The sequence below is a fragment of the Electrophorus electricus genome, chromosome 25 (assembly GCF_041902795.1).
Source record: "Electrophorus electricus isolate QZ-2024a chromosome 25, ASM4190279v1, whole genome shotgun sequence".
Classification (NCBI taxonomy): Eukaryota; Metazoa; Chordata; class Actinopteri; order Gymnotiformes; family Gymnotidae; genus Electrophorus; species Electrophorus electricus.
The window spans coordinates 12,582,501-12,607,500 of NC_137521.1; the positions used below are offsets into that span (position 1 = coordinate 12,582,501).

A 25,000-nucleotide genomic window follows, 5' to 3' on the forward strand; every position below is an offset into this window, starting at 1 on the left:
GTAGACACTACCCCCACACAAACCTTATCCAAATCCTGCCCCTTTCTTGGGGGTCTGTGTGTGTAAGAGTCAGACTCTACCACCAGAATAAAGAGTACAAACCCACAGCAATCTAGTAAAGGAATTACTCAACACCGAGGGCTGAAAACCTGCTGTTAGAAGCTGACTTGGGTTTAGAGTTCGACAACCTTATCAAGGCTTTGAACATATGATTCAGTGTAGCCATAAACAGCACAGCAACAGCACGGCGTGCTTGAACCGAGCTGAGGAAGGATCTTCAGATGATCTCCAAGTCATTCACGCACACCTACACACAGAAAAAAACACCCCGCTTACATAAACTCTGAGTTAGACTCTTACGAGAGGGGAAAAAATTCATAAAAAGCTTTTCATGAAAGTCGTGTGAATACGAAACAACTCGGCGACGGCTACCGTGGTTACCATCCCCGAGAACTGTGCGTCACTAAGGAGTCCCCTCCGCAAACCCCTCCGCAACGCATCAGAGGTAACCAAAGATCTCACACATGTCTGTAATACGACAGGACTACTGCAGGACGTTTGGGAGAGACTCTCTCTCTCTCTCTCTCTCGACACAGTATTGGAGTGTGACTGATTACCCTAAATGTCCATATGTTTGTATTCTATCTACTGTATTAGGTCAATCAGAGCGAGGTCATGACGCACAGAAGGTGTCTTAACAGACAAATAACGGATTTATAACCCAAAGGTGTTGTGTTGGCAGCGCTGTCAATTAGAACCATTGTGTGACATGCAGTTAAGCGTGCCCAACCCCCGCGAGCCTATGCTCGCGGCGTGGCCCCAAACACTTTCACTGCGCTTTGCTTCCACATGCAGCGAAAAAACTGAACGCGGTTTAAATTCCGCTTCCAGGCCGCGTACTGGAAAGGCAACGCGTCCCCTCCGCCACGTCTGGCGCTAAGACAGCAGGCTGAGGCAGCTGCGCTGCCACTGGCGTAGACAGCCTCGTGAGCACAAACCCGTCCCGTGACTGTGTCAACGGAACCCGTGCGCGTTCGGATCTCAGCAGAACTACTGACACTTCACAAGATATACTGGCCGCCACCCGGGGCGCACAGGCACGCGGAGTGGCGGGGGGCTACTCTCGTGAAACAAGTTCGCTCACCCTTGACGTTCGCGCTCTCCTCTTGTATTTCTTCGCGAAGTCAAATTTCTCTTTAATTTCGTCCAGAAGAGTCTCGAGGCGCGCCTTCTCTTCCGTGTCCGTGTAATCCGGACTCAGGAGCACGTACGCCCTCCAGTTAGCGGAGTCGAAGCCCCAATGGCAAGTCCTGTTCTCCAGCGATTTGTGACTGTGGACAACGAATTTGTGGGTCGGGTACATGAACCTGCAGTCCAGGCACTGGACGCAGTCAGCGTCGGGGCTCGTGTACAGTTCCGGCACGAAAAGACCCTTGCATTTCCCAAAGCACTCGTGGTACACCTTGAAGCTTTTCTCCGTGAGCTCCAGCTCCATGGTGCCGTAGAACTCTTTTTTGCAGCGCGGCGGGTACGAGCCCCCGTAGATCAGGGCACTGCAGAGGCGCTCCGCGTCCGTTTTCGTGATCAGCCCGCAAGACGGGGCGGAGAACGGCAGTATGCCCATCACTTTTAAAATCTCCAGCTGGTCCGCCGTGCAGCGCGAGCAGTAAATGTGCAGGTCGTCACACACCGAGTTGATCTGCTGAAGCGAGAAGTCCCGTAGCACCGTGTTGAGGATCTGGGGCAGGCAGAGACGTTTCTCGCCGCCCACCACAAAGCACGAGATGGTCTCGCTCTCCAGGACGGTCTCGCACCTCTCGGTGGAGCGGTCTGACGGGATGAACAGCGGTCCCGGCATTACTTGCGGCGGCTGCACGGGCAGGCGAATGACGGGCTCCGGCTCTTTCCCATCTTTGGTGAACAGGTCGTGTTGCCACCTGGCCGAGAAAGCCGCCGGGCCGTTGAGTGAGCTCATTGAACTCAGGTGGAACTGTTTGAGAGTTTGTTGCAATCGGGGATGTGGCTGGAATATCTGCCGCGTTACCGTCTCCATGATCCTGGTACTATTTTGAAACTAAGGATTTCTTTCGACTCGACAAAATTAAACCTGTTCAAACCCCGAGCAGGTCCGGGTTCCGCGTAAATCCCACGTCTCCAAAAGTGAACCGGAGACGGATAGCGCTTCATCAAACCTCCACCAATGCGCCCAACGAACCTTTCTGGCTAGACGAGCGGCGCCGCGGGCGAGTTCCCCTCTGCAGCGGCTTTCCGTCTGTCCATATCCACCGACGCGCGCGCTTCAACTCAGCCCTGAGCACAAACACACGCGCGCAAGTTGAGCAGAAAGTAGTCCACGCTCGAGCTGGCGTCTGCTTCGTCCAAAATCAGCCCCCAAAAAACGCAATCAGTTCACTTTGAATCCCTTTTCTTTCCCCCGCGAATGGCTCTCTGCAATAGGACACGGCACGTTCCCCACACGGCGCCCCTGCGCGATACTATGACTGAGTCGCGTTAGCGAGTGCTCCCTCTCTCTCTCGCTCTCTCTCTCTCTCTCGCTCTGTCGCACGCGCGCACGCTCTCTCTCGCGCTCGCTCGCCCCCTCCCTTCCTCGCGGCCTCCTCTCTTAGTGTTTGTATGTGTCTGGCTCGGTCTTTGAATCCCAGCCAGGAATCCGAGTGACTCCGCAGACTGGCTCTTCCAGGAACGAGCCTCCACTCCCTGCCGCTCGAGCGCACGCGAACGAGAGCGCGAGTCTAGAGGGACGGGGGCGAGGAGAGGGGGGAAAGGAGATTTGTGCAGAATATGGCGAACATTTTGGTTGACAGCTCAACCGCATGTAACCGAGAAAGAAAGGGTGGAGTTGCATAGAGCCGTTTAAATTTAGTGGAAGAGAAACGCGAACACGCGCGTTTCCTGAGCGGCTCGGCGAGCAGAGCTGTGAAACAGAGCACATTTTATTAAAGGGCTCCTCCACATCTCCTCCATCATAACAACTCCATTATGTATTTGTTTCGGACGTGTGTATTAATTTTAAATAACTGCAGGTGAAAGCAAGTCGCTTTTGTAGTTACTGAAAACACTGTCCCTATTAGTTTTATATTAGCTAATATTAGGCCCTATTAGATTTTTTATTTTGATATATTTGTTTTGCATATGACCAGGAGAGTCTGATAGCTACTTAAATGACAAGAGTGCATGTATTTTAGTCTACTAATCACACCGGAGAGATCCTTGCAAAAAAATCTTAGACGTGTCAGTTCTGGTAGCGATCTTCAGTTGTATTAGAGGCGTACGGATATCATTTATTCAGAACAAAAACTCCTGCTTACTTCTCACAGCATCTAGCATCTTGCCGATTAAGGTCTCCCTAGTGATTTGAAACACTCAGTGCCGTGCAGTTCTTTATGAATACTTCCCTTTGGTCCGGAGGAAGTTGTAAATTGTTGCAGTAGCCCCCTCTAGCAGCGAGGGCACGTCACTACATCGTCACCCTTGCAGGCAAATGGCAGTGACGTTAGGCGCTCGCTTTACGGACGCCACTACAATATCTGAGTCATTCCGGCGCAGAATTTGTGAATGATAATGAAAAACAACTTAAAGGACGTTTAGCACGTCAGAGCGAACAGTGCGCTTTAGCTGAACGTATCGACCGAATTCGTCTATACTTGTGGATCATACTGGTCTGCAGTGCATCCCTTTATTACAGACATCCCCCTTGCTTGTTCCCCGGTCTGACGGGTTCCGCGCGCACAAGCCGCTTGCTCCGAGCGCGTGGTAAAACACTCACTTCGGTTTCAGCCAAAACGTCTTTTTTGCATTTGGATTTGCGTCATGGTTTTTGGATAAGACACACGTGCCAAAGCAGACTGAGTCATGCTGCCTCCAGACTTTCGCAGGTTTTTAAAGAACTGTCTGCACACACGCGCCAGTCGCTGTATCACACATTTAATTCAGAGTAGCTTTGATTTATTTTACGCGTTTAGTGTATTCATCCTGAAAGGTTGGCTGTTTGATAGTACTGGAGCAGAAGTATCACCAAACATTTTCAATGTGCTACAAACAACAAAAAAACATCAACGAATTTAAATTCTTCTTCATTATTTTTTTTAAATGTCGTTTCTGATCACTCGAGTCGAATATTGTCATCACTGTCACTGAGAAAAAAGCTCCAGTTTTTTTGCTTCACGGTGTGCTTGCGGAGCACACACCGCACGGTCTTCCGTCCCTCGCCAAAATCGCCGTTCCAGGTTTATTCTTGCCAACGACCACATGCTCTTCGTCTAGAATATGTACAGAGGCCTTGTTCACACATCATTAACTGAGATATAACACAACCAAAAGCAGCGGGAACCTACCAATGGATCTGCAGCCTTGCTAACGAGTTTATCTGGTTCAGTTCTAGCTACGATTGTTGTTTTAATTGGATGTTTACATGTGAAGTGTTTTGTTCTAGCTCACGTTTACATGTTTGGCAGACACTCTTATGCAGAGCATCTTTCATTCGTGTTATAGAGGCACGCGAACTCTAACTGGTGTAGCATGGAGCATTTGCCCTGTAAGGAGCCTGAACAAGGGTCGCCCACAGGGGCAGAAGCACTGTTACCCGCTAAAATATGAACCCACAAGAAAACATTTGGTTTAACAAAGCTTTCCTTTAAAAAAAAATAATAATTATAAGATTGTACAGCAAGTACAATTGTGAGCAAAACAGGACATATCTCTAGGGACAGATCTCTCGCTGTTTCTCTCTTTCTCTCTCTCGCGCTCTCCTTTAAGGGAGCTGGAAGACTCAGTAATCTGTGGCTCTTTGTCCGATGTTCAATAAAACTGGCCCTTGCAAATTATGTTTTCCTGTGTGGTAATAATCGCTTGGTCAGCAGTTATAAATGTACATTGCATGCACAGTTATTCGATATTATATATCAGACCAGATTATTATCTGATTATTATTTCTTTGCATATTATCTAACCATTAACCAAATAATCCTTAATGCTAACTGGGTATAATTATTTTTAGGTAAAGTGTAATTGTTTGGGGGGGGGGGGGGGGTGGAATCAAAGAGAATAACGCCCTGTATAAGATATGAATAATTTATGAATAAGATATGAATATGTAGAAGATATGTAGACGATATGAATAAGATATTTATAAGATGTGTATAAGATACATATACATAAGATATGAATAAGATATGAATATGTATAAGATATATTTAAAAGACAGGATAAGGGTTATACTGGCCAACCACTGACCAACCACTGACCACAGGGTTATGGTTATACTGGCCAGTCACTAACCACATGGCCAACCACTGGCCACTGACCAACCACTGACCACTGGCCAATCAAATGCTTTGTAATGATTACTCAACAGTATCGCAAAAATGTTTGGAGCAGAAAATGTGCAAGTTGGCTATGAACGAATAAAGACGTGAGGTTGCCAGGAAGCCTTCTGGCGCCACCATATTCCAGAACCTTCCAGGAGCATCCAGAAATATGAGATGTGCTGAGAGATGTGACAGAGGTACAGAAGGCTGAGACGCTGTCACCACTGATTATGACTCAACAAGCTGGGGCATCACGCCTGGACCAAGAAACACCTGCAGACAGGTTTCTCCAAGGCTTTATGGACAGGTGAGAGGGACTCTAGTTGGACCAGATAGGTGGTTCACTAATAGGCACAGAGGATCAGTTTGAGCGAGGCAGCCGCACGGTAGGGGAGGGGCGCTGCACTGGGCTGGAATCGTTAACCATGGGCTAGTTGGAAATTTTCGGGTCGAAGATTGACTGGGGATCAACTCCCAAACCTACTGCCAGTTTCTAGAAGACAATTTCTTCAAGCATTAGTACAGGAAGAAGTCAGCATCATTAAAGAAGACTGTAACCTTCATGCAGGACATAGCCTGAGCTACACCACTGCTCAGCTAGTCAGCAACGGCATCAACACGACTGAAAGGCGACCCGTCCACCGTCTTCAGATGACTTAAGTCCTGCTCCAAACTTGGTGGCCGTCCCCGAGCATGAGAAACATTGAGAGAGAAGTCGATGCGGATCCGAACAACATTCGGGAGGCTGTGACAGCTGCCTGAGCTAAAATTGACCATAAGCAGATAAAGAAACTGACGTGGATAGAAGAATCGTGGCAGATACTGGAAAGAAGCAGTAATTTAAAAACATATCATTTTGATTGCAGACTAAAAGTTGCAGAAAAACGCTGAATGTGAATAATCCCCCCACCCCACCCCACCCCCGCCCCAGGAAAGACTTAGCCAAATGCCATAAATGTAAATGTAAAGACAAATCACATTTTTTCTTTGTTAAACATTGTAAAGGTACAGAAACAGACAAATGTTTGTAGATAGATAAAGAGTTTTACTGAAAACAAGGCAATCCAAACATGTGGTCAGAGTGCAGGTGAGGTCGAAACCAGAACAAGGCAATAGACAAACCAAGGGAATATCCAAAACACCAAACCAGAGCGCAAAAACACCAAACCAGACAGCAAAAACACCAAACCAGAGACCGCAAAAACATCAAACCAGACGGCAAAAACACCAAACCAGAGAGAGCAAAAAACAAACAAACCAGACAGCAAAAACATCAAACCAGATGGCAAAAACACCAAACCAGGATAAAACCCTCAGAACTCTACAGGATAAACAGTGAAAATACCTTATAGTTATGAAAGGGAAGCACACAGTTTATTGGGAGCATATTCAGGGGATGATGATCTGGAGAACGGCTCCTGATTGGCTGATGAAAGATTGTGTGGAAGTGTGAAGACAAAAGACATCAGTTTTGTGACAGACCCAGACAAACATCAGTCATATTGGCTCATGTCAGAGACATTTCCATCCATCCATCCATCAATCCATCCATCTTTTAATTGGTTGCATGGCATTGCACAGACATGTTTACATATTTATCCTATAAATCTAATACGAACAATCAACTCCTTTGGGATGCAGTGCTGTGAATTTGCAATAATTATGTAATAATTCTGAACCTTGAACTTTATAAATTCATCCGAAAAAAAAAATAATTTAATTTTAAAAATTTTGACAGAAAGGCCAGGTTAAGTTAACACGGTGCCCTGTTCTCGCTTGGCCCTGCGCTGCAGTGTTCTCGGTCTTGAGAGTTTGCTTTCAGGAGTCTGTTTAGTACCTGCTATTTTTACATCCACCATCTGGTAACCATAGCGACGGAACACAACACTGCCTCACACACGTCCTAATGACATAAGCGTTCTTTCCTGGACTACACTCTCCCCTCTCCATCCATCCATTTCTTGGTTTCCCTCCATTCTCCTCTTTCTCCTTCCCCCACCTTTCTCATTCTTTCTCCTTCTTTTGGGGTCCCTCCCTACCCAAACTCATCTGGTATTGTACTCTCCCGCTGTGTGGCTATGGAACCACCAATGTCAGCAACAGAAACTTCTGGAATTCTCATCCAGTTTGTCAGGGCTTCCAAGTCTTGTGTCATCTTCTCCAGGGTTCAGGGCTGGGCAGCTGCTTCATGCTCGCTCTCTCTCTCTCTCTCTCTCTCTCTCTCTCTCTCTCTCTCTCTCTAAGACTGTTCAAAGGCTACACTAATTCTGGAATTTTCTAAACAAATCCAGGATTGTTTTACGATCGTTTATTCCTTGTAACATCCGTCTAGTAATCATGCCATGCGTTTGTCAACCAAAATGTTTCATTTTAGTGGGAAACATTTTTGCAGTCAATTCATTACAAATACATTAAACTGTCGTTTCCACCGCATGAAACCGAAGGCACACTCACGGCCTCCGGCTGTAATTGCGTAACAGCTGCGCAGCATTGACGGAGGAAACGTTCATGGCTCTACAAGGAAGAAGATCAACTTTGGCGGTAGACTAGTCCCCTCACACGTGCAAGTCTACCGGTAACGGCAGCGATGTCAAAACTAAAAAGGAAAAAGTCTACGGTGGAGGATGCTGGAGTCCACGCAACGTTCAGGACCAAGGACCCCCACGATGGGCTGCGCTCTCACAGTAGTAGCGCACCGGAGCGGTAGGGCTCGTTAGGGCTGGCGTCACAGACCGATGTAGCGCGAGCGTTTAGACGGGATTGACTAGCGGCACGTGTACGTTCGCGGAGGTGTGCAGGGCGTGACCCCCGTTACCACGGTTGTCGCGGCTACCGGTGGCACGTTGTGTAACCCTGGTGGGGACTGGGACTCCGGAGGGTTACACACGTTTTCTGCCGGTCTCAACGCGACGGAACGAATAAGCGACTCAGTGATCCGTTCCTTAGTTACTTATCCCAGCACTCATCTGAGTACTTAGTACTTATCTCATTACTTATCCCAGCACTTATCACTTATCTCAGTACTTATCTCATTTCTGATTGGTAGTGGGCCTTGGTGGACCGCGTCCGAGCTAACGGAGCCAGAGAAACTCTGGGCGTGCGTTCTCCAGACCGTGTGTCCGACGTTCATGGACGCTGCCGCTGTGTGTTGCGTTCCAGAGTTACCGCCACCCTCCACGGTACGACGTCACGCCTATTGCCATATGCATATACACACACACACACACACGTTTATACACACACAGAGTAAATGTGTGTGTCTCTGTGTACATATAGTTATAGTTGTGTATATATATTTAAAGAATATTTCGATTTCAAAACTAAGTAACCTTAATGAGTAGCCTTATGAATAAAGTGGTCAGTGATGAAGTAATAAGGTTTTGCTGTAGTTCTCTCAGTTCCTCTTTCTGTACTGTATTATTTTAGCTCGGGTAGTCTGTGTATTAGTACACTCAGTTTTGAGTTGTAGGTCAGATGACAGCAAAATAGGTAGTGCACATTAGAGTAGACACTCAGTGTTGTACAAGACATCTTACTGACTGCTACTTAACCACTGCAGCTACATGTCGGAGCAGAAATCACGGAGTCTGGAATCGCGCGTTGCACCTTGTCGCCATGACTCCTCAACACCAAGGAGACACATTCGCTTCCCTTTTTCATTATGTGGCATTTTGAGTCTGTAAGAGTGGCTGCCAGTTAGTGTCAGAAGCTCTGGAGCCCAGAAGATTGATTGGCAAGCCAGTCTGGTGGTTTCCGTGGCAGCGGCCTGAGTGACAGCGCAGTGCTGGCCCTCTGCCAGGGGCTGCAGTGCTGGTTTGGCAGTTTCAGGACCTGATCAGAACCACTAACATTCTCCCGGGCAGAAACAGGCGGGCAGGTAGCTAATGAGATGTCGCACTGGGTAAATTATTCACTATAACAGCTTTGGGAACAGTGAGCTGTAATAGACTGGCTGTACCCTAATAGCATGAAGACTGGGAATACCAGAACAGATCCACGCAGTAGTCTAAACGGAGACCGTAAAACACTGTTAGAACACTTGTCTTTCTAGAAGGCAGTTTGGAGCAGGTTGCCATGGAGGATATGAGCAGCTTCTTGCTGTGGTTCCAGACCTTTATCAGTGCCTGGCCAGAGGTCCCAAGAGTAGGGGTAACGCTACACTTCACACAGGTATAGAGCAGGTGTAGAGTGGTGGTAGAGCAGGTGTAGAGTAGCTGTAGAGTAGGTGTAGCATGGTGGTAGAGGAGGTATAGAGCAGGTGTAGTGGTGGTAGAGCAAGTGTAGCATGGTGGTAGAGCAAATGTAGCATGGTGGTAGAGCAGGTCTAGAGTGGTGGTAAAGCAGGTGTAGAGTGGTGGTAGAGTAGGTGTAGCATGGTGGTAGAGGAGGTATAGAGCAGGTGTAGCATGGTGGTAGAGCAGGTGTAGAGTGGTGGTAGAGGAGGTATAGAGCAGGTCTAGAGTGGTGGTAGAGCAGGTCTAGAGTGGTGGTAAAGAAGGTCTAGAGTGGTGGTAGAGGAGTTATAGAGTGGTGGTAGAGCAGGTCTAGAGTGGTGGTAGAGGAGTTATAGAGTGGTGGTAGAGGAGTTATAGAGTGGTGGTAGAGCATGTGTAGAGGAGTTACAGAGTGGTGGTAGAGCATGTGTAGAGCAGGTGTAGAGTGGTGTTGAGTCTCCCTGGATAAGAACATGCTGTAAACAGGACAGACAGGACGGTGCAGGACCCTTAAACAGTCAGCATGGCTGTCTCGTGTTTTGCATCTTGTGGGAGAGCATACATGCGACTCCCATTTCAGCTCCATGATTTCTAGCTTTGTGCTTCTGTGTTTATTCCCTTGGCAGGGAACTCGGAGGGCAGAGGACAGGGAGCAGGCATGGTGCAGCCTGGAGGGAGAGGTCAGTGTTCCCCTGTTTCCCCTCGCGCACTCCCCTCGCGAACTCCCCTCGCACACTCCCCTCGCGCACTCCCCCGGGCCGGACGACTCAGTCCACAGCACAGTGCACTTCCCCCTCAGCCAAAGGGACCGACAACCTGACACAACGGAACGACAAAGCGCAGCCCCTACTCTGCGCCACCTAGAGGCAAGTCAAAGGAATTGCCCGTCACTGTGGAAGCAGACCGAGACCCCTGACTCTGCCAATGAGGTAACAGAGGGCAGGGAATGGAGGCTAGATGGGATTACTGCCATTGTTGCCGGTGGGTCGTTAGGGAATTCTGGAAAATCTCGAGGTTTGGAGTGGGGAGTGGGAATCAAGCCTCACAAGCAAACATCCAGTTCCCATAACAACGGAGCTGCTATCTCAGAATTTGCAGACTGGCAAGCTGGGAAGGGGGATGGACAAGAGTCTGGGAGGCTCTTCGGATCGGGAATCAGAATGTCCCGACTGGAGCGGGAATGTCCACCCAAAACTGGGTCACCAGACATCGGAACTGAATCTGGACTAGAGACTGATGCCATGGTCGGAAAGTCAGAAGGGTCTGGACCAGGATTGGAAGGAGCAGGACTGGAATGCTGTCCAATGTGCCTGATGCTGTTTCCCGAAGGGTGAGAACATGTTAATCTTGTTTATGTCAACATGTCACCTAGATATGCTAATCATGTATACTAACTAGGGTAAATTAGAATATCCTCATTAGCATGTCATCAGCATAGCCAATCCATCTCCTCAAAATGTCATCAGCATAACCAATCCAACCATTCTTAAATGTTTCTTATTGGCACATATGACTCTTAAAGTTATCGATGGCCTGATTTTGGAAAATATGTAATGTTTATGTAAAGACTGTGCTGTGACTTCAGTAGTTTCAGCAGAGCTGAGTACGGAGTACTGACTGGCTATGGCACGCTGGAGTCATTCAGTCATTCATACACAGACCTGTATTCATTCATAAAGTGAGACTTTGTGTGTGTGGGATTGAGTTTTTTTGCATGTATATACTTGTGGGAGGTATGTGTGTGTGTGAGCGAGAGAGAGAGAGAGAGAGGTCTGCTGTAATGTGAAGAGGGGGTTGGTGTAGGGAGTTTAAAACACTGGAGGCTCAAAGGCTGAGATCATTTTTGGCACTAAACTAGCTAAGCTGTCCCTTCAGGTGAAACCAGGACACATAGAGACACATACACACACACACACACACACACACACGCTTACTTTCCTTGGCGCTAGACACTTCAAATGCTAGGAACCATCACCAGATGTTGCGAAATACTGCAGAGTTGGATAATAAAATCAGTTCCCTCATTACTGAAACGAAACAAAAGCTCATTCTGATGTTTTGGACATGGAACCTTTCACTTAAGGGAAGGAGCTTGGGTCTGTTTGGACAGGAGCGCCCCAGGCTGTGGTTCTGGATGTCCAAGCCACAGGCAGGGGCGGGAGGTCTGGGAGGAGGTGGGGTTCATCCTTTTTTCTATTGGCTATCATGCTGTGGGTGTGTAGGTCAGTCTGGGAGACTGCAGTGCCGTGTTTGGTTGGACTTTATTTTTACCACTATGCTCAATCATTGAAGGGTAAAAAAAAAAGCTGTTTGTGAGCTATTCAAGAACTTCGTGTCTAGAAAAATCCACTGGACTATGACAGTGGCTGTGTGTGCGAGCGTGTGGGTCTAAGCAACTAAGGACAGTTGTTGATCAGAAGGGGTCCGTCCCAGTCTGCTCTCATCACGGTTTGCTACCACACGGCAGTTTGTTGTTTGGCGTGTGGTGCTGACCAGATTCTACCCAACGTGTATACACTGGCACAGACTCTGAAACTCAGTCGGTCCCTAGAGACACCTGCAACAAAGCCTCCATCAGAGAGAGAGAGAGAGAGAGAGAGGGAGGGAGGGAGAGAGAGGAAACAGGAGAGGAGAATAGATAAGAGAAAGAGAGAGAGAGAGAGAGAGAGATGGAGTGTGAGATGAGAGATGGGAGTGTGAGATTCTGACATTAAAAGTCCAGCGAAACACAGAGACAGTTTGTGAAAGACAGGGACAGATGACGCAGAGGGAGGGAGCGATAGAGTGAGGGAGATTTGAGTAGGAGGTAGAGGAGGAGAGAGGGATGGCCTCTGAAAGGAAGCTTGGAGAAGCACCAATGCAGATCTGACACTACCTGTCTGAGGGAGGGGCTGTGGTACGTCTCTCTCTCCCACAATCTCCCAGGTGGATTTTGTCATTGAATAATCTCCATACATAGAGAGAGGGAGGGAGAGAGAGAGAGAGAGAGAGAGAGAGAGAGAGAGAGAGAGAGAGAGGGAGGGAGCGAGAGAGAGAGAGGGAGGGCGCGCGAGAGAGAGAGAGAGAGAGAGAGGGAGGGAGCGAGAGAGAGGGAGGGAGCGAGAGAGAGGGAGGGAGCGAGAGAGAGAGAGAGGGAGGGAGCGAGAGAGAGAGAGGGAGCAAGAGAGAAAGAGAGAGATGAGCTATGGACTCAAGCACTCAGAAAGGGACACAGCTCTCTCAGGAGCTCTGTCCGGAGGCCTAGGACAAGCCCGTGCTCAGGGTTCCAGTCCTTAAACACTCAGAACCGTCACAGGGCCAGTGGTCCATGTCTGTGTGGTGGTGTGGTCTGTTCTGTTTGCATCACTTTGTGCTATAGGTATTTGTCTCTTTAGTTTTGACTGGATAAGTGGTACCAGTTACCCGTTCATCCACGTCACTGCAGTATCAGTCAGTCGACCTATTCACCCGCGGGTGTTTACGCCCGAGTCTTTTAACACGTTGTTACGGCTGGTGTTCGTGCTTGTGTAACACGTAGCATTAATCTGCTTTGAAGGCTAATGCCAGACACATGAAAACAGAGTAACTGATCATATCACGTATAATGCTCCAGTGAGATCTGGGTTTTAATGTGTGTGTGCGTGCATCTCAGAAAGTGTCCTGTGTGAAGTTGTTTGTCCTGGCTTCTTTCAGGTTCTCTCAAATGGAGTGTGACAGCCATCTTGCCCGGTGTCTGTCAGATATGAATGGAGACATGGCGTGGTGATCATCAGTGCATCACTCTCGAAGACTGTTTGTGTGCCCTCCTCCAGATCACACCCGGGTGACACCCAGATCCTCCCAGTAGTTCCTCTTGGTCTGAATCTCTTATGGTTCAAAGCAGGTGTGACAATTTAGAAAATCCTTATTCTCAGTATCAAAAATCCACTTGTTCATTTAGCACATGCCTGTATGTTTTCTCTGCAAATATTGAAACTGGAATCTAGAACTGTCCTAGGGCTGACCTCAAACTGTCCTAGAACTGTCCTAGGGCTGTCCTAAAACTGTCCTAGGGCTGACCTAAAACTATCCTAAAACTGTCCTAGAACTATCCTAAAACTGTCCTAAAACTGTCCTAGAACTGTCCTAGAACTGTCCTAGAACTGTCCTAGAACTGTCCTAGGGCTGACCTCAAACGGTCCTAGAACTGTCCTAGGGCTGACCTCAAATGGTCCTAGAACTGTCCTAGGGCTGACCTAAAACTGTCCTAGAAATGTCCTAGGGCTGACCTAAAACTGTCCTAGAACTGTCCTAGGGCTGACCTAAAACTGTCCTAGAAATGTCCTAGGGCTGACCTAAAACTATCCTAAAACTGTCCTAAAACTGTCCTAGAACTGTCCTAGAACTGTCCTAGGGCTGACCTAAAACTGTCCTAGAACTGTCCTAGGGCTGACCTCAAACTGTCCTAGAACTGTCCTAAAACTGTCCTAGAACTGTCCTGTGATTCTTTGAGTCTTCTGTTGTCCCCCCCCAAAAAAAGCATCAGACACCACGTACAAAGTGATTACAGTGAACATTTACTCATTTACAGTGGTCTAGTTTTACCTTCATAAGACCGAAACACACACGCCTCACATCTCCCTCCTTCACTACCTCTCTGTTCCACACTCCATTAAAACTTTAATTTCATTTTGAATAATTTATATAACAAATAGCCAATATAAAAGATTCTCTTGTAGCATGATGAGGGGGTGAATATGCTTTTGGGTCAACAAATAAAATCCATTAAAATCATGACAATTTTCTCCAGAGTCATTGAATAATAACATTGGCATTTTTTTAAAATATATTTAGGAAAACAAATTTCCTCATAATCTTCTCTGCCAACATCTCTGGGGTGTAGATTTTATTGCAGTTTTTGTATTCTGAGTTTGTGATCATTGTGATTTGGACAAAAGATCGTGGATTTTTCACAAAGATGCTAAAGTGTTAAAATGTCTTTTTCGAGATTAATTTACAGATATTTACAGTGGCGTATTAAGCAGACGAAAGAAAGAAAGAAATGGTGTGATTAAATAAAGGATGTCCCCTCGTTGACTGCTGTTCCATATGAGCCAGAGAAGGCTGGACTGGGCGTGGCTACTCATGGAGTGGGAGGGGTTACAGCTGTCCTTCTATATTCATCTGCTGTGTGTGTTGGTGCTGCACTTTTTGTCTTTTAAAACCAGAATGTGTTCATGACTGGACATGCCTGAAGCACGGGGAAATGTTTTTTTTTTTCCACGTCTGCGAGGTGGTTAAGTTGTCTTGGGGTTTGTTTGTTTTTGCAGGCACACAAACATTTAGAAATACGTAGCGTGACTGCACGAGTCTGGTGGAAAAGCCTGCCCTCGCGATCCCTCAAAGTATCGCCTGTTTTCTGCGTATATGAAGCATCCACCCACATTCTGGGCTCGCGTCGTAGAAACCACACCTGCGCCGTCACGCTGCGCCTGCTTTTCGTTAGCCCCGTTGGCAGGGCGATGCCCCCCCCCCCCCCCCCCGGTTCTGTTCCACACGGTCTTTTGTGTTTAGCGCGCGCTAATCGCTAATAAACCCTAAGAACGGATCGGTGTGTCTGCACGGGTCGCGAGATTTCCGAAGGCGTTGTGGTTTTCCAGCTCCACCAACTCGTCTTGACGCTGAAGCAAACAGAAACGTGACCTGGGGCTGTGGGGTAATTAATGGACCAATTACGGTGAGATGAAGTTCTAATCAGAAGCACATGGCAGTTTTAAAGAGAAGCCGCATGGTTTGGTTGTTGAAGTGGATTTTTTTGTGCACGTATTAGACATTAAAAAGAATCGCTCACCACATCCTACAGGATCTCGCTTTGTGATCGCATGTCACTGAATTAACATGGGAAGGAATTAACTGGCTTTCTCCGGTTAGTGTCTGTGTGGATTTCTGTGGTTTTGGATCAACAGTAGAAAACATTACTGCTCCACAGTTTCCTGTTCTGGGCGTCTTCTGAGAGTCTGTCATGGAGATGGTACAGTTTTACCATCACACAGGCCAGAACAGTGACAGCACACCCCCACCTCTGTTCTGCTCTCTCACGCTCTGCAACATCTCACCCACTAAGGACACCATCATGATCACATCATCATCCTTCATTATTTTTGGTCACGAGAGGAAAGCGTGGAGTACCTTTAGATCTGTCTGTGCTAAGAGGAGGCAGTGGAATGGAGTGTGTGTGTGTGTGTGTGTGTGTGTGTGTGTGTGTGTGGCCACATCTTGTTTGGAGCAGGGGTGTTAAAAATCAAATCCAAATTAAATAAGAGAAAAACTGCAGATGTCTTTGAGGCACTTCATCAAAGAAAAAAAATGTCTCCTGTTTTTAAAAATCATGTTAGCCAGATTGCACAGGAAATCTGTGTGGACCAGATCATGATCACCTAAAATCTGCCACATTAATAAAAGGCATCACAAATTCTTCGTTTGGCTACTTCTACTACAAGTGTGAACTTTGTGTTTCCTTAAACAGTTTTACAATCTTATTTTGCTTGAGGGAGAACCCCACACGAGTCAATTAAAAACAAAACACATAGAAAATTAAAGAAAAGTGCAGATTAAATTACGTTCTCAAGTAGAACTGTCATCTTTAGCTGGGGCTGATGGGAATTGTAGTCCATGACAAGCACAGGCACAGAACACTGAAGCTGCTTTCAGACCTAGGCAGCCGTGCTGATGCACACAAACGATGGCAGAGGACGCTGAGCAGGAGGAAGACATCCGGCAGCTGGCTTTTTTTTGTTTTGTTTGTTTTTTTTTGTTCGGGCAACGTTGCTTTCATATCATTAAATATTTGTCCTGTTTTGGTCTCTTCCAGCTTTGCCCCAAAACAAGTTGAGATGGGTCTGAGGTTATGCATAACGACACGCGGACGTGCAGTTTGGAGGGGAATGGTCAGTAGAGTCTGGCTCAGATCCTCAGTCTCTCGCAGTCCTCACAGCGGCGGAGGGAGGGGAGCCGTTTTGTTTTTGTTTTTGTTTTTGTTTTGTTTTGCTCCCCCTCCTCCCTTTCATACGGATTCCTCGGTGGAAAGTAGCAGTGGGTTGATGTACTCGAACCCCTCAAACTCTGTCTGGTCTATTCTCCTTATCGCCTCCCTGGAGAGAGAAAACACAACAACAGAAGTGTTGTTTACGTACACTGCCTCAATTAGGCACACCAGAGTATTGTCCACATCATCGCTGCAGTCCTGATCCTGGCAAACCCTGAGCCAGTCCGTGTTTTGTTCTGCCCCGAACACACATCTTGGATTCTAAAGGTTTCTTGGGCTAGGATTACCTGTGTCAGGTGTGATGGCAGTTAAATATAGACCGAAACGTCTTGGTCCAGGCCAAAGTCTGTTAAACCACAGTGTTCGGAACATTTGATTAGTGTGAAAGCCTTTTTTCTGAAAACAAAGAAAGAGCCTGCCACGGAAACAGCCAGGTGCACTGGGAAACACACCTTGGTATGCTGGGAAACTCACCCAGGTGTACTGGAAAACACACCTTGGTGTGCTGGGAAACTCACCCAGGTGCACTGGGAAACACACCTTGGTATGCTGGGAAACTCACCCAGGTGTACTGGAAAACACACCTTGGTGTGCTGGGAAACTCACCCAGGTGCACTGGGAAACACACCTTGGTGCGCTGGGAAACTCACCCAGGTGTACTGGGAAACACACCTTGGTGTGCTGGGAAACACACCCAGGTGTACTGGAAAACACACCTTGGTGTGCTGGGAAACTCACCCAGGTGCACTGGAAAACACACCTTGGTGTACTGGGAAACACACCTTGGTGTGCTGGGAAACTCACCCAGGTGTACTGGAAAACACACCTTGGTGTGCTGGGAAACACACCTTGGTGTGCTGGGAAACTCACCCAGGTGTACTGGAAAACACACCTTGGTGTGCTGGGAAACTCACCCAGGTGCACTGGAAAACACACCTTGGTGTACTGGGAAACACACCTTGGTGTGCTGGGAAACTCACCCAGGTGTACTGGAAAACACACCTTGGTGTGCTGGGAAACACACCTTGGTGTGCTGGGAAACTCACCCAGGTGTACTGGAAAACACACCTTGGTGTGCTGGGAAACACACCTTGGTGTGCTGGGAAACACACCTTGGTGTGCTGGGAAAGGGTGGTTTGAAGACCAGTTGCATTAAACTGCAGTTTCATTTGAGGAAACAAGTCATGTGGTATATTTTGTTTATATATAAGATCTTTTATCGTTTATTATATTTTAGGAGTGAGGGGGAATAAAAGAAAACCATTACCAAAAACACAAAGCAAACAGTTTTTAAATTTTACCTCATTAGTATCAATGTCCAAATACTGAGCAAATATCTATAATTACTCATTACTCATGTTACTTTAAAGTGCTGCGCAGATAGCTAGTTATGGTAGTTAACCAACATTACCTCAGACTGGTACCTGTTCAGGTGTTAAGGAGATACCTACAGCAGATAACCAACATTACCTCAGACTGGTACCTGTTCAGGTGTTAAGGAGATACCTACAGCAGATAACCAACATTACCTCAGACTGGTACCTGTTCAGGTGTTAAGGAGATACCTACAGCAGATAACCAACATTACCTCAGACTGGTACCTGTTCAGGTGTTAAGGAGATACCTACAGCAGATAACCAACATTACCTCAGACTGGTACCTGTTCAGGTGTTAAGGAGAGCGGTATCTCACTTTTCTCTTGCAGGATGACAGTGGTTACTGACACTGATTATGCAAATGTACTAAGGTTCAGAACTACAAAGTCCAGCGTGAACCAGACAAGTAGCAGCTGTGAAACACAAGCTCGGGTCCAGTCCCTAATAAAGGTACCAGATGTTGACATTCCCTCAGCTACAGCTGTCTGGGACTCATCAAAACGGCGCCGTGTTCATGGGTGTAACTTTGAAAAGTGCTGGGGACGAGAATGCCGACCGGGCAGTGCATGAAGTTCATGTCCGCGGTGTCCCCAGTGACTCATTTCCTGATGAACTGTCTCTGTACAGGACAAATAACATGTGTTCAGGTCGTGAGGAGAACCTAGAGTTCCAACCCCAGTTTGTAGAGGGAGTTAGCACTGTTAGCACGGACAGAGGGGTTAACGTGGCATAGCTGAAGTAGCACCAAGCAATGTCTCATTATATATCAGCCTACTGTTGGACATATATCATGAAATGAGTGATTATTGTCATTTTAAAAATATGAATATTTCGTATTGCAATATAAGTAAACATGTATGACATGTATGTATATTATAAAGGTCCTGACCATTGTTGTCTAGTCATTTTATCTTTATGGCATTTAAACCCCATATATAATCACACCAAAGAGCTGCACAATATATCGTTTGTTAATAGTTATCGTGATACTGGACTTTACTGATATTGCCGATATCACGACTGTGGTATGTAAATGAGCTCTCCAACAAAGCACTTTGTTTGAACTGTGCTGTAGGCGTCACATAACATCTAAGGTGAGTGTTCTGCTGGCGTTTGGAAGAATCTCACCATTCGTGTGACCCAAAATCTCTTAGTCCTTTTGTTCACGGACCAATCTTTACTCATATCTGCAAGGCACATCACAATTGCTGTATACAGCGATACGATCTCAACGGATTATTATCATGTCATGCAGCCCTACGTCATTCAAAGTATTCTGGTGTTTTCTGTTTTTTTTCTACTCCTCTCTCACTCTCACTATTACTCCTCTCTCCCGCTACGCTTCTCATTCTACTCCTCACTGGAGTAGTTCTGGAGACCAGCTGAACGTCAGTCATCCTTGACTGTTTGAGCGCTGTAATGCAGAGTGGATCAGCGCCAGATCAGGACACTCCATGTCCTGCATGTTCGCACAGGACACTCATGTCTAGCACTCGGGAGAGGAAGGAGTACAGCAGCTTTCTTTTCAGTCCTGCTTTTTGGGAAGCTTTCAGGGCAGTCGCCATGGCAACCTCAGACGAACAGCCGCGGGCAAGGACAGTATGGCGGAGGGGATGGGGCTGAGCCTCGTGTGTGGCAGAGAGACAAGCCAGGTGATCCAGCAAGGGATTAACGCTGGACGCACCCGTGTGCCGCTGACACGCGGAGACGCAGGGACGCAGAACTCCGCCTCCAGAACAGACCACCAGAGGCAGAGCGCTGACTCATGCTGGACCTGGACGTTTGAGTCCTGGAGAATAAAAGCAAGCCTGTAGGATTCCCACCTCACAAATCCTCCCTGTTCACTATGTTCACATTTGTGTGAGCTAATATGTGCATCATTTATCCTACAAGGAAGAAAGTGGCTTTTTATAAATCTTGCAGTGATTTCAGTTATGTTTATTTAAAATGTCTATATTGTAAATTCAGCATCAATAGTTATATTATCAAAACATGTTACATGATGCACCTATTTACTTACATTAGTAAGGTGTGTGTATGTGTATTAGTTCATTTCATCTTTCTGTTGTGCTCTGAGACATGTTCAGTGTTCTCTTGGCTCCAAGTGTGCTCAAACACACACACACACACACAGGCGTGCACACACACACGCGCACACACACGCGCGCGCGCACACACACACACACGCACGCACACACACACACACACACACACGCGTGCACGCACGCACGCACTTGATCCAGAACAATAATTCTCTAATGAGGAAGAATTTCACTCTTCATTCTTGGCCTGCCAGGGTCATTGAACAGGAAGTGTGTCAATGTCTGTGACGTCATTGGCTCCTCTGTCGTGAGCTCGCTATGTGAAGTCTGACCACTGTATGACGTCTTCTCAGAAATCTCGTCCTGAAGTCAGAATGCACAGCCTGGTCCCGCACAAGACATCCTGTGGTCTTCTGCTGATTCACTGCTATCAACTAGGCTGTTAAAGCAATGTCTCGCATTGTCTTATCAGAGTTGTCCCACAGCCTGGAGAGCGGGACTATGGTCAGGGTTGTCCCGCAGCCTGGAGAGCGGGACTATGGTCATGGTTGTCCTGCAGCCTGGAGAGCGGAACTATGGTCAGGGTTGTCCTGCAGCCTGGAGAGCGGGACTATGGTCAGGGTTGTCCTGCAGCCTGGAGAGTGGGACTATGGTCAGGGTTGTCCCGCAACACCTGCTGCAGTCTCCCATACTCCAGCTCCCCTCCCCTCCCCCCTTTGGCTTTGTGTCTTTTTACGTTCAGGTTCCTCTGAAGTTCCTTGTGGAGCACACCTTCCGTTGCTGGCACAGGTCAGATCCTAGCGCAGTCGCGGGTGCCTTCGGAGACGGACTGCCGCAGTGCCCCGCCGCATTCCCGTCGCTTCGCTCTCTAATTCGGATAAAAGGGAATTGTGCTGGGATTCGGCTGTCTGGTCCGTCTCCGTCACAACACTCTGCCTTTGTTTTCACCACCTCCTGACTTTTCTAAAGCGCTTTGAAAGAGCGACAGAATAAAACAAAGACTTGGAACCCACCCGAGAATGCATTCAATCCAGAAACGTAGGAACTCGCTGTCTGAATTGTAAAAGGTCTGAACACAGTGTTCTGGACTGCATAGAGTGTGGTCTGAACACAGTGTTCTGGACTGCACAGAGTGTGGTCTGAACACAGTGTTCTGGACTGCACAGAGTGTGGTCTGAACACAGTGTTCTGGACTGCACAGAGTGTGGTCTGAACACAGTGTTCTGGACTGCACAGAGTGTTGTGGTCTGAACACAGTGTTCTGGACTGCACAGAGTGTGGTGGTCTGAACACAGTGTTCAGGACTGCAGAATGTTCTGCTCCTACCCACACAGTGTTCAGGTCTGCAGAATTTTCTGCTCTCACCCACACAGTGTTCAGGACTGTTTTCTTTTTACTTTTTTTTCTGAAGATGTTCTTTCCAAACACAGCGCATAAAGTAAAACCATTACAACACGATAGGGGTTGTTTCCACATGACATCACCACCCCTCTGTGGACCAATCCCAGATGGTGACCGTATCCCTCGGTAACGTGCGAGGCTTGCTCTCAGGCGTACAGTGCCTGGGCTTTCGTTCGGGTCCGGTGAAGGAAACACCCCCCCCCCGAAAGCGTTTGGTCTCCCGCACTGCAGCAGGGTGGCTGGGAGCTGGGCGGCTTACGTAAGCTCCGCTCCGTGAGCAGTTTGGAGTCCCACGATGGGAGGAAGCTCCATGCCGTGTGAGGGAACTCCAGAGCAGCACACAGTCAGACACACTCTGCCAACAGCAACACTCGTAGGAATCGCTGATAAAAACCAAACTTTAAGCCACACTTTAGTAAATTTGAGCTTTTTGGTTTCCCAAATTAAAATAGGCGGACCTTGTAGGAATTTTCATACTCAGTTTGAATCTGTTTTTAGAATTTTTCTATCATCAAGTATGGATTTTAAGCAACTGGCCAATTAGGTTTCACATTAACTATATTAACTATAGTATTTATTCATGAATAAGGCTGATATTACACTTAAAATATGTACAAACCTACTAAACTGTGCAGGTGTGTGATTTTGGTCTATATTATGTGTGAGGAACGTCCCTCTTCAGTGCTCAGTAGTCTGACGACTCAGAGCAGCTCCACGTTCCTCAGTACTGCGGCTGCACACTACACATGCTGACACGCTACTGAAACTGAAGGACTGACACTAAACTGTGGGTGATGGAGGAATTCTGGAAACATTCTTGGATTCAGCGTGCAAAAACACAATAATGAGGTATTTATTTTGCAGGAATCCACATATTTAAAAGATGTAAGAGAGAAGTGATGTATTTGTTGCACTGATAAAGTCTAACTGGAGAGTAACGCCCTTTTATCACCATTTTAACACCATTATAATGCCTTTATTACACCATTATAGCACCATTATCGCCATTATAACACCAGTATACACCACTATAACGGCTGTATTTGTATTTGTATGTATTCTGCCTTTATAACTACTGTGTTTTTGGAATGTTAAAAAGTGTTTAGAGTGGCTCTGTTTGTAGAGCATTACAAAGCATTTGAATATACTTATATATAATACTTTTATAACTGCTGTATTTGTATTGTGTTCTGATGCTTTTATAACCGCTGTGTTTGTAGTGTTATAATACTTTTATAACCGCTGTGTTTGTAGTGTTATAATACTTTTATAACCGCTGTGTTTGTAGTGTTATAATACTTTTATAACCGCTGTGTTTGTAGAGTTGTCACTCACTCGTCATCCGGCGTTAGCTGCACAGGTTCGTTGGTAAACTGCGTGTCGAAGTTGTCTAACCCATACTCGTCCGTAATCTGTGGTTTGAATGGTGGCGTCACCTGCTTCTGCTCAAGCTGAAAAATAACAACAGAGAAACGACACAGTGACACTCAACGCTCTGATCAACTCACTGATCAATCACATTATCAATATGCCTGATCAGGAATGACAAGTTAGACAGTATCAGGTAAGTGTGCTAGAACAAGCAGAGATCCCTCCACTGGAAAATATACAACTGGATAAAAACAGGTTGTGTGTGTATGTATTGGATAATGGATGACAAACTTCCATTACTGGTCATGCACATCCGAGAGGGTGAAGCATGAAAACCAACGTGAGTGTTTCTGTGTACAAGAGTAGAGAGAAGGGAGAGACATCTCAGCGTCTGTAGCTAACCCCACAGAGCTCAGCGTCTGTAGCTAACCCCACAGAGACATCTCAGCGTCTGTAGCTAACCCCACAGAGCTCAGCGTCTGTAGCTCACCCCACAGACATCTCAGCGTCTGTAGCTAACCCCACAGAGACATCTCAGCGTCTGTAGCTCACCCCACAGAGACATCTCAGCGTCTGTAGCTAACCCCACAGAGACATCTCAGCGTCTGTAGCTAACCCCACAGAGACATCTCAGCGTCTGTAGCTTACCCCACAGAGCTCAGCGTCTGTAGCTAACCCCACAGAGACATCTCAGCGTCTGTAGCTCACCCCACAGAGCTCAGCGTCTGTAGCTCACCCCACAGAGCTCAGCGTCTGTAGCTAACCCCACAGAGACATCTCAGCGTCTGTAGCTCACCCCACAGAGCTCAGCGTCTGTAGCTAACCCCACAGAGACATCTCAGCGTCTGTAGCTCACCCCACAGAAACATCTCAGTGTCTGTAGCTCACCCCACAGAAACATCTCAGCGTGTGTAGCTCACCCCACAGAGACATCTCAGCGTCTGTAGCTTACCCCACAGAGCTCAACGTCTGTAGTTCACCCCACAGAGACATCTCAGAGTCTGTAGCTTACCCCACAGAGCTCAGCGTCTGTAGTTCACCCCACAGAAACATCTCAGCATCTGTAGCTCACCCCACAGAGCTCAGCGTTTGTAGCTCACCCCACAGAGAGATCTCAGCATCTGTAGCTCACCCCACAGAGAGATCTCAGCATCTGTAGCTCACCGCACAGAGAGATCTCAGTGTCTGTAGCTCACCGCACAGAGAGATCTCATTGTCTGTAGCTCACCCCACAGAGAGATCTCAGTGTCTGTAGCTCACCCCACAGAGCTCAGCATCTGTAGCTCACCCCACAGAGAGAGCTCAGCGTCTGTAACTCACCCCACAGAGAGAGCTCAGCGTCTGTAGCTCACCCCACAGAGACATCTCAGCGTCTGTAGTTCACCACACAGAGACATCTCAGCGTCTGTAGCTCACCCCACAGAGACATCTCAGCGTCTGTAGCTCACCCCACAGAGCTCAGCGTCTGTAGTTCACCACACAGAGACATCTCAGCGTCTGTAGCTCACCCCACAGAAACATCTCAGCGTCTGTAGCTCACCCCACAGAGACATCTCAGCGTCTGTAGCTAACCCCACAGAGACATCTCAGCGTCTGTAGCTAACCCCACAGAGACATCTCAGCGTCTGTAGCTTACCCCACAGAGCTCAGCGTCTGTAGTTCACCACACAGACATCTCAGCGTCTGTAGCTCACCCCACAGAAACATCTCAGTGTCTGTAGCTCACCCCACAGAAACATCTCAGCGTGTGTAGCTCACCCCACAGAGACATCTCAGAGTCTGTAGCTTACCCCACAGAGCTCAGCGTCTGTAGTTCACCCCACAGAAACATCTCAGCATCTGTAGCTCACCCCACAGAGCTCAGCGTTTGTAGCTCACCCCACAGAGAGATCTCAGCATCTGTAGCTCACCCCACAGAGAGATCTCAGCATCTGTAGCTCACCGCACAGAGAGATCTCAGTGTCTGTAGCTCACCGCACAGAGAGATCTCATTGTCTGTAGCTCACCCCACAGAGATCTCAGCATCTGTAGCTCACCCCACAGAGAGAGCTCAGCATCTGTAACTCACCCCACAGAGAGAGCTCAGCGTCTGTAGCTCACCCCACAGAGCTCAGCGTCTGTAGCTCACCCCACAGAAAGATCTCAGCGTCTGTAGCTCACCCCACATCACATGTGGAGAAGATCAGCCAACTTCTGAAAATGTAATGTAGAAGTAACGTAGATCTATTGTAAATGTAACGTAGATGTAACGTAAATGTAGCGTGAA

At 47.4% G+C, this 25,000-nt stretch overlaps 3 protein-coding genes across 4 annotated transcripts in view; 1 reads left to right on the forward strand and 2 right to left on the reverse strand.

Moving 5' to 3' along the window:
* Positions 1-2,750, reverse strand: part of skia (SKI proto-oncogene a) — a 44,509-nt gene extending 41,759 nt beyond the window's left edge. The window contains exon 1 of one of the 2 annotated variants that reach the window (XM_035521959.2): positions 1,145-2,750. In XM_035521959.2, coding sequence (XP_035377852.1) covers positions 1,145-2,053 — 909 coding nt within the window. In that variant the 5' untranslated portion in view covers positions 2,054-2,750. The remainder of the gene's footprint in view (positions 1-1,144) is intronic. The other variant, XM_035521960.2, reaches the window with a different exon arrangement.
* A 3,558-nt stretch (positions 2,751-6,308) lies between these two features.
* On the forward strand, positions 6,309-14,293 carry si:ch73-70k4.1 (uncharacterized). The gene is made up of 4 exons (XM_026996121.3): positions 6,309-8,030; positions 8,374-8,506; positions 10,168-10,871; positions 13,214-14,293. Exons 1-4 carry the CDS (start codon positions 7,915-7,917, stop codon positions 13,284-13,286), a joined length of 1,026 nt encoding a protein of 341 aa, XP_026851922.2. The 5' UTR covers positions 6,309-7,914; the 3' UTR covers positions 13,287-14,293.
* Positions 14,056-25,000, reverse strand: part of prkcz (protein kinase C, zeta) — an 89,574-nt gene continuing 78,629 nt past the window's right edge. Inside the window, exons 17-18 of the mRNA XM_081707288.1 lie at positions 22,699-22,814; positions 14,056-16,650 (exon numbers count right to left, since the gene is read on the reverse strand). Coding sequence (XP_081563414.1) covers positions 16,563-16,650; positions 22,699-22,814 — 204 coding nt within the window. The 3' untranslated portion in view covers positions 14,056-16,562. The remainder of the gene's footprint in view (positions 16,651-22,698; positions 22,815-25,000) is intronic.

What these genes read in the sequence shown, in the direction of transcription:
- si:ch73-70k4.1 (XM_026996121.3), top strand. Translation starts at nt 7,915, where the DNA reads ATGTCAAAACTAAAAAGGAAAAAGTCTACGGTGGAGGATGCTGGAGTC. An exon ending in AGTAGTAGCGCACCGGAGCG is followed by an intron (nt 8,031 to 8,373) that starts GTAGGGCTCGTT and finishes TCTGATTGGTAG; the next exon opens with TGGGCCTTGGTGGACCGCGT. An exon ending in AGTTACCGCCACCCTCCACG is followed by an intron (nt 8,507 to 10,167) that starts GTACGACGTCAC and finishes TTCCCTTGGCAG; the next exon opens with GGAACTCGGAGGGCAGAGGA.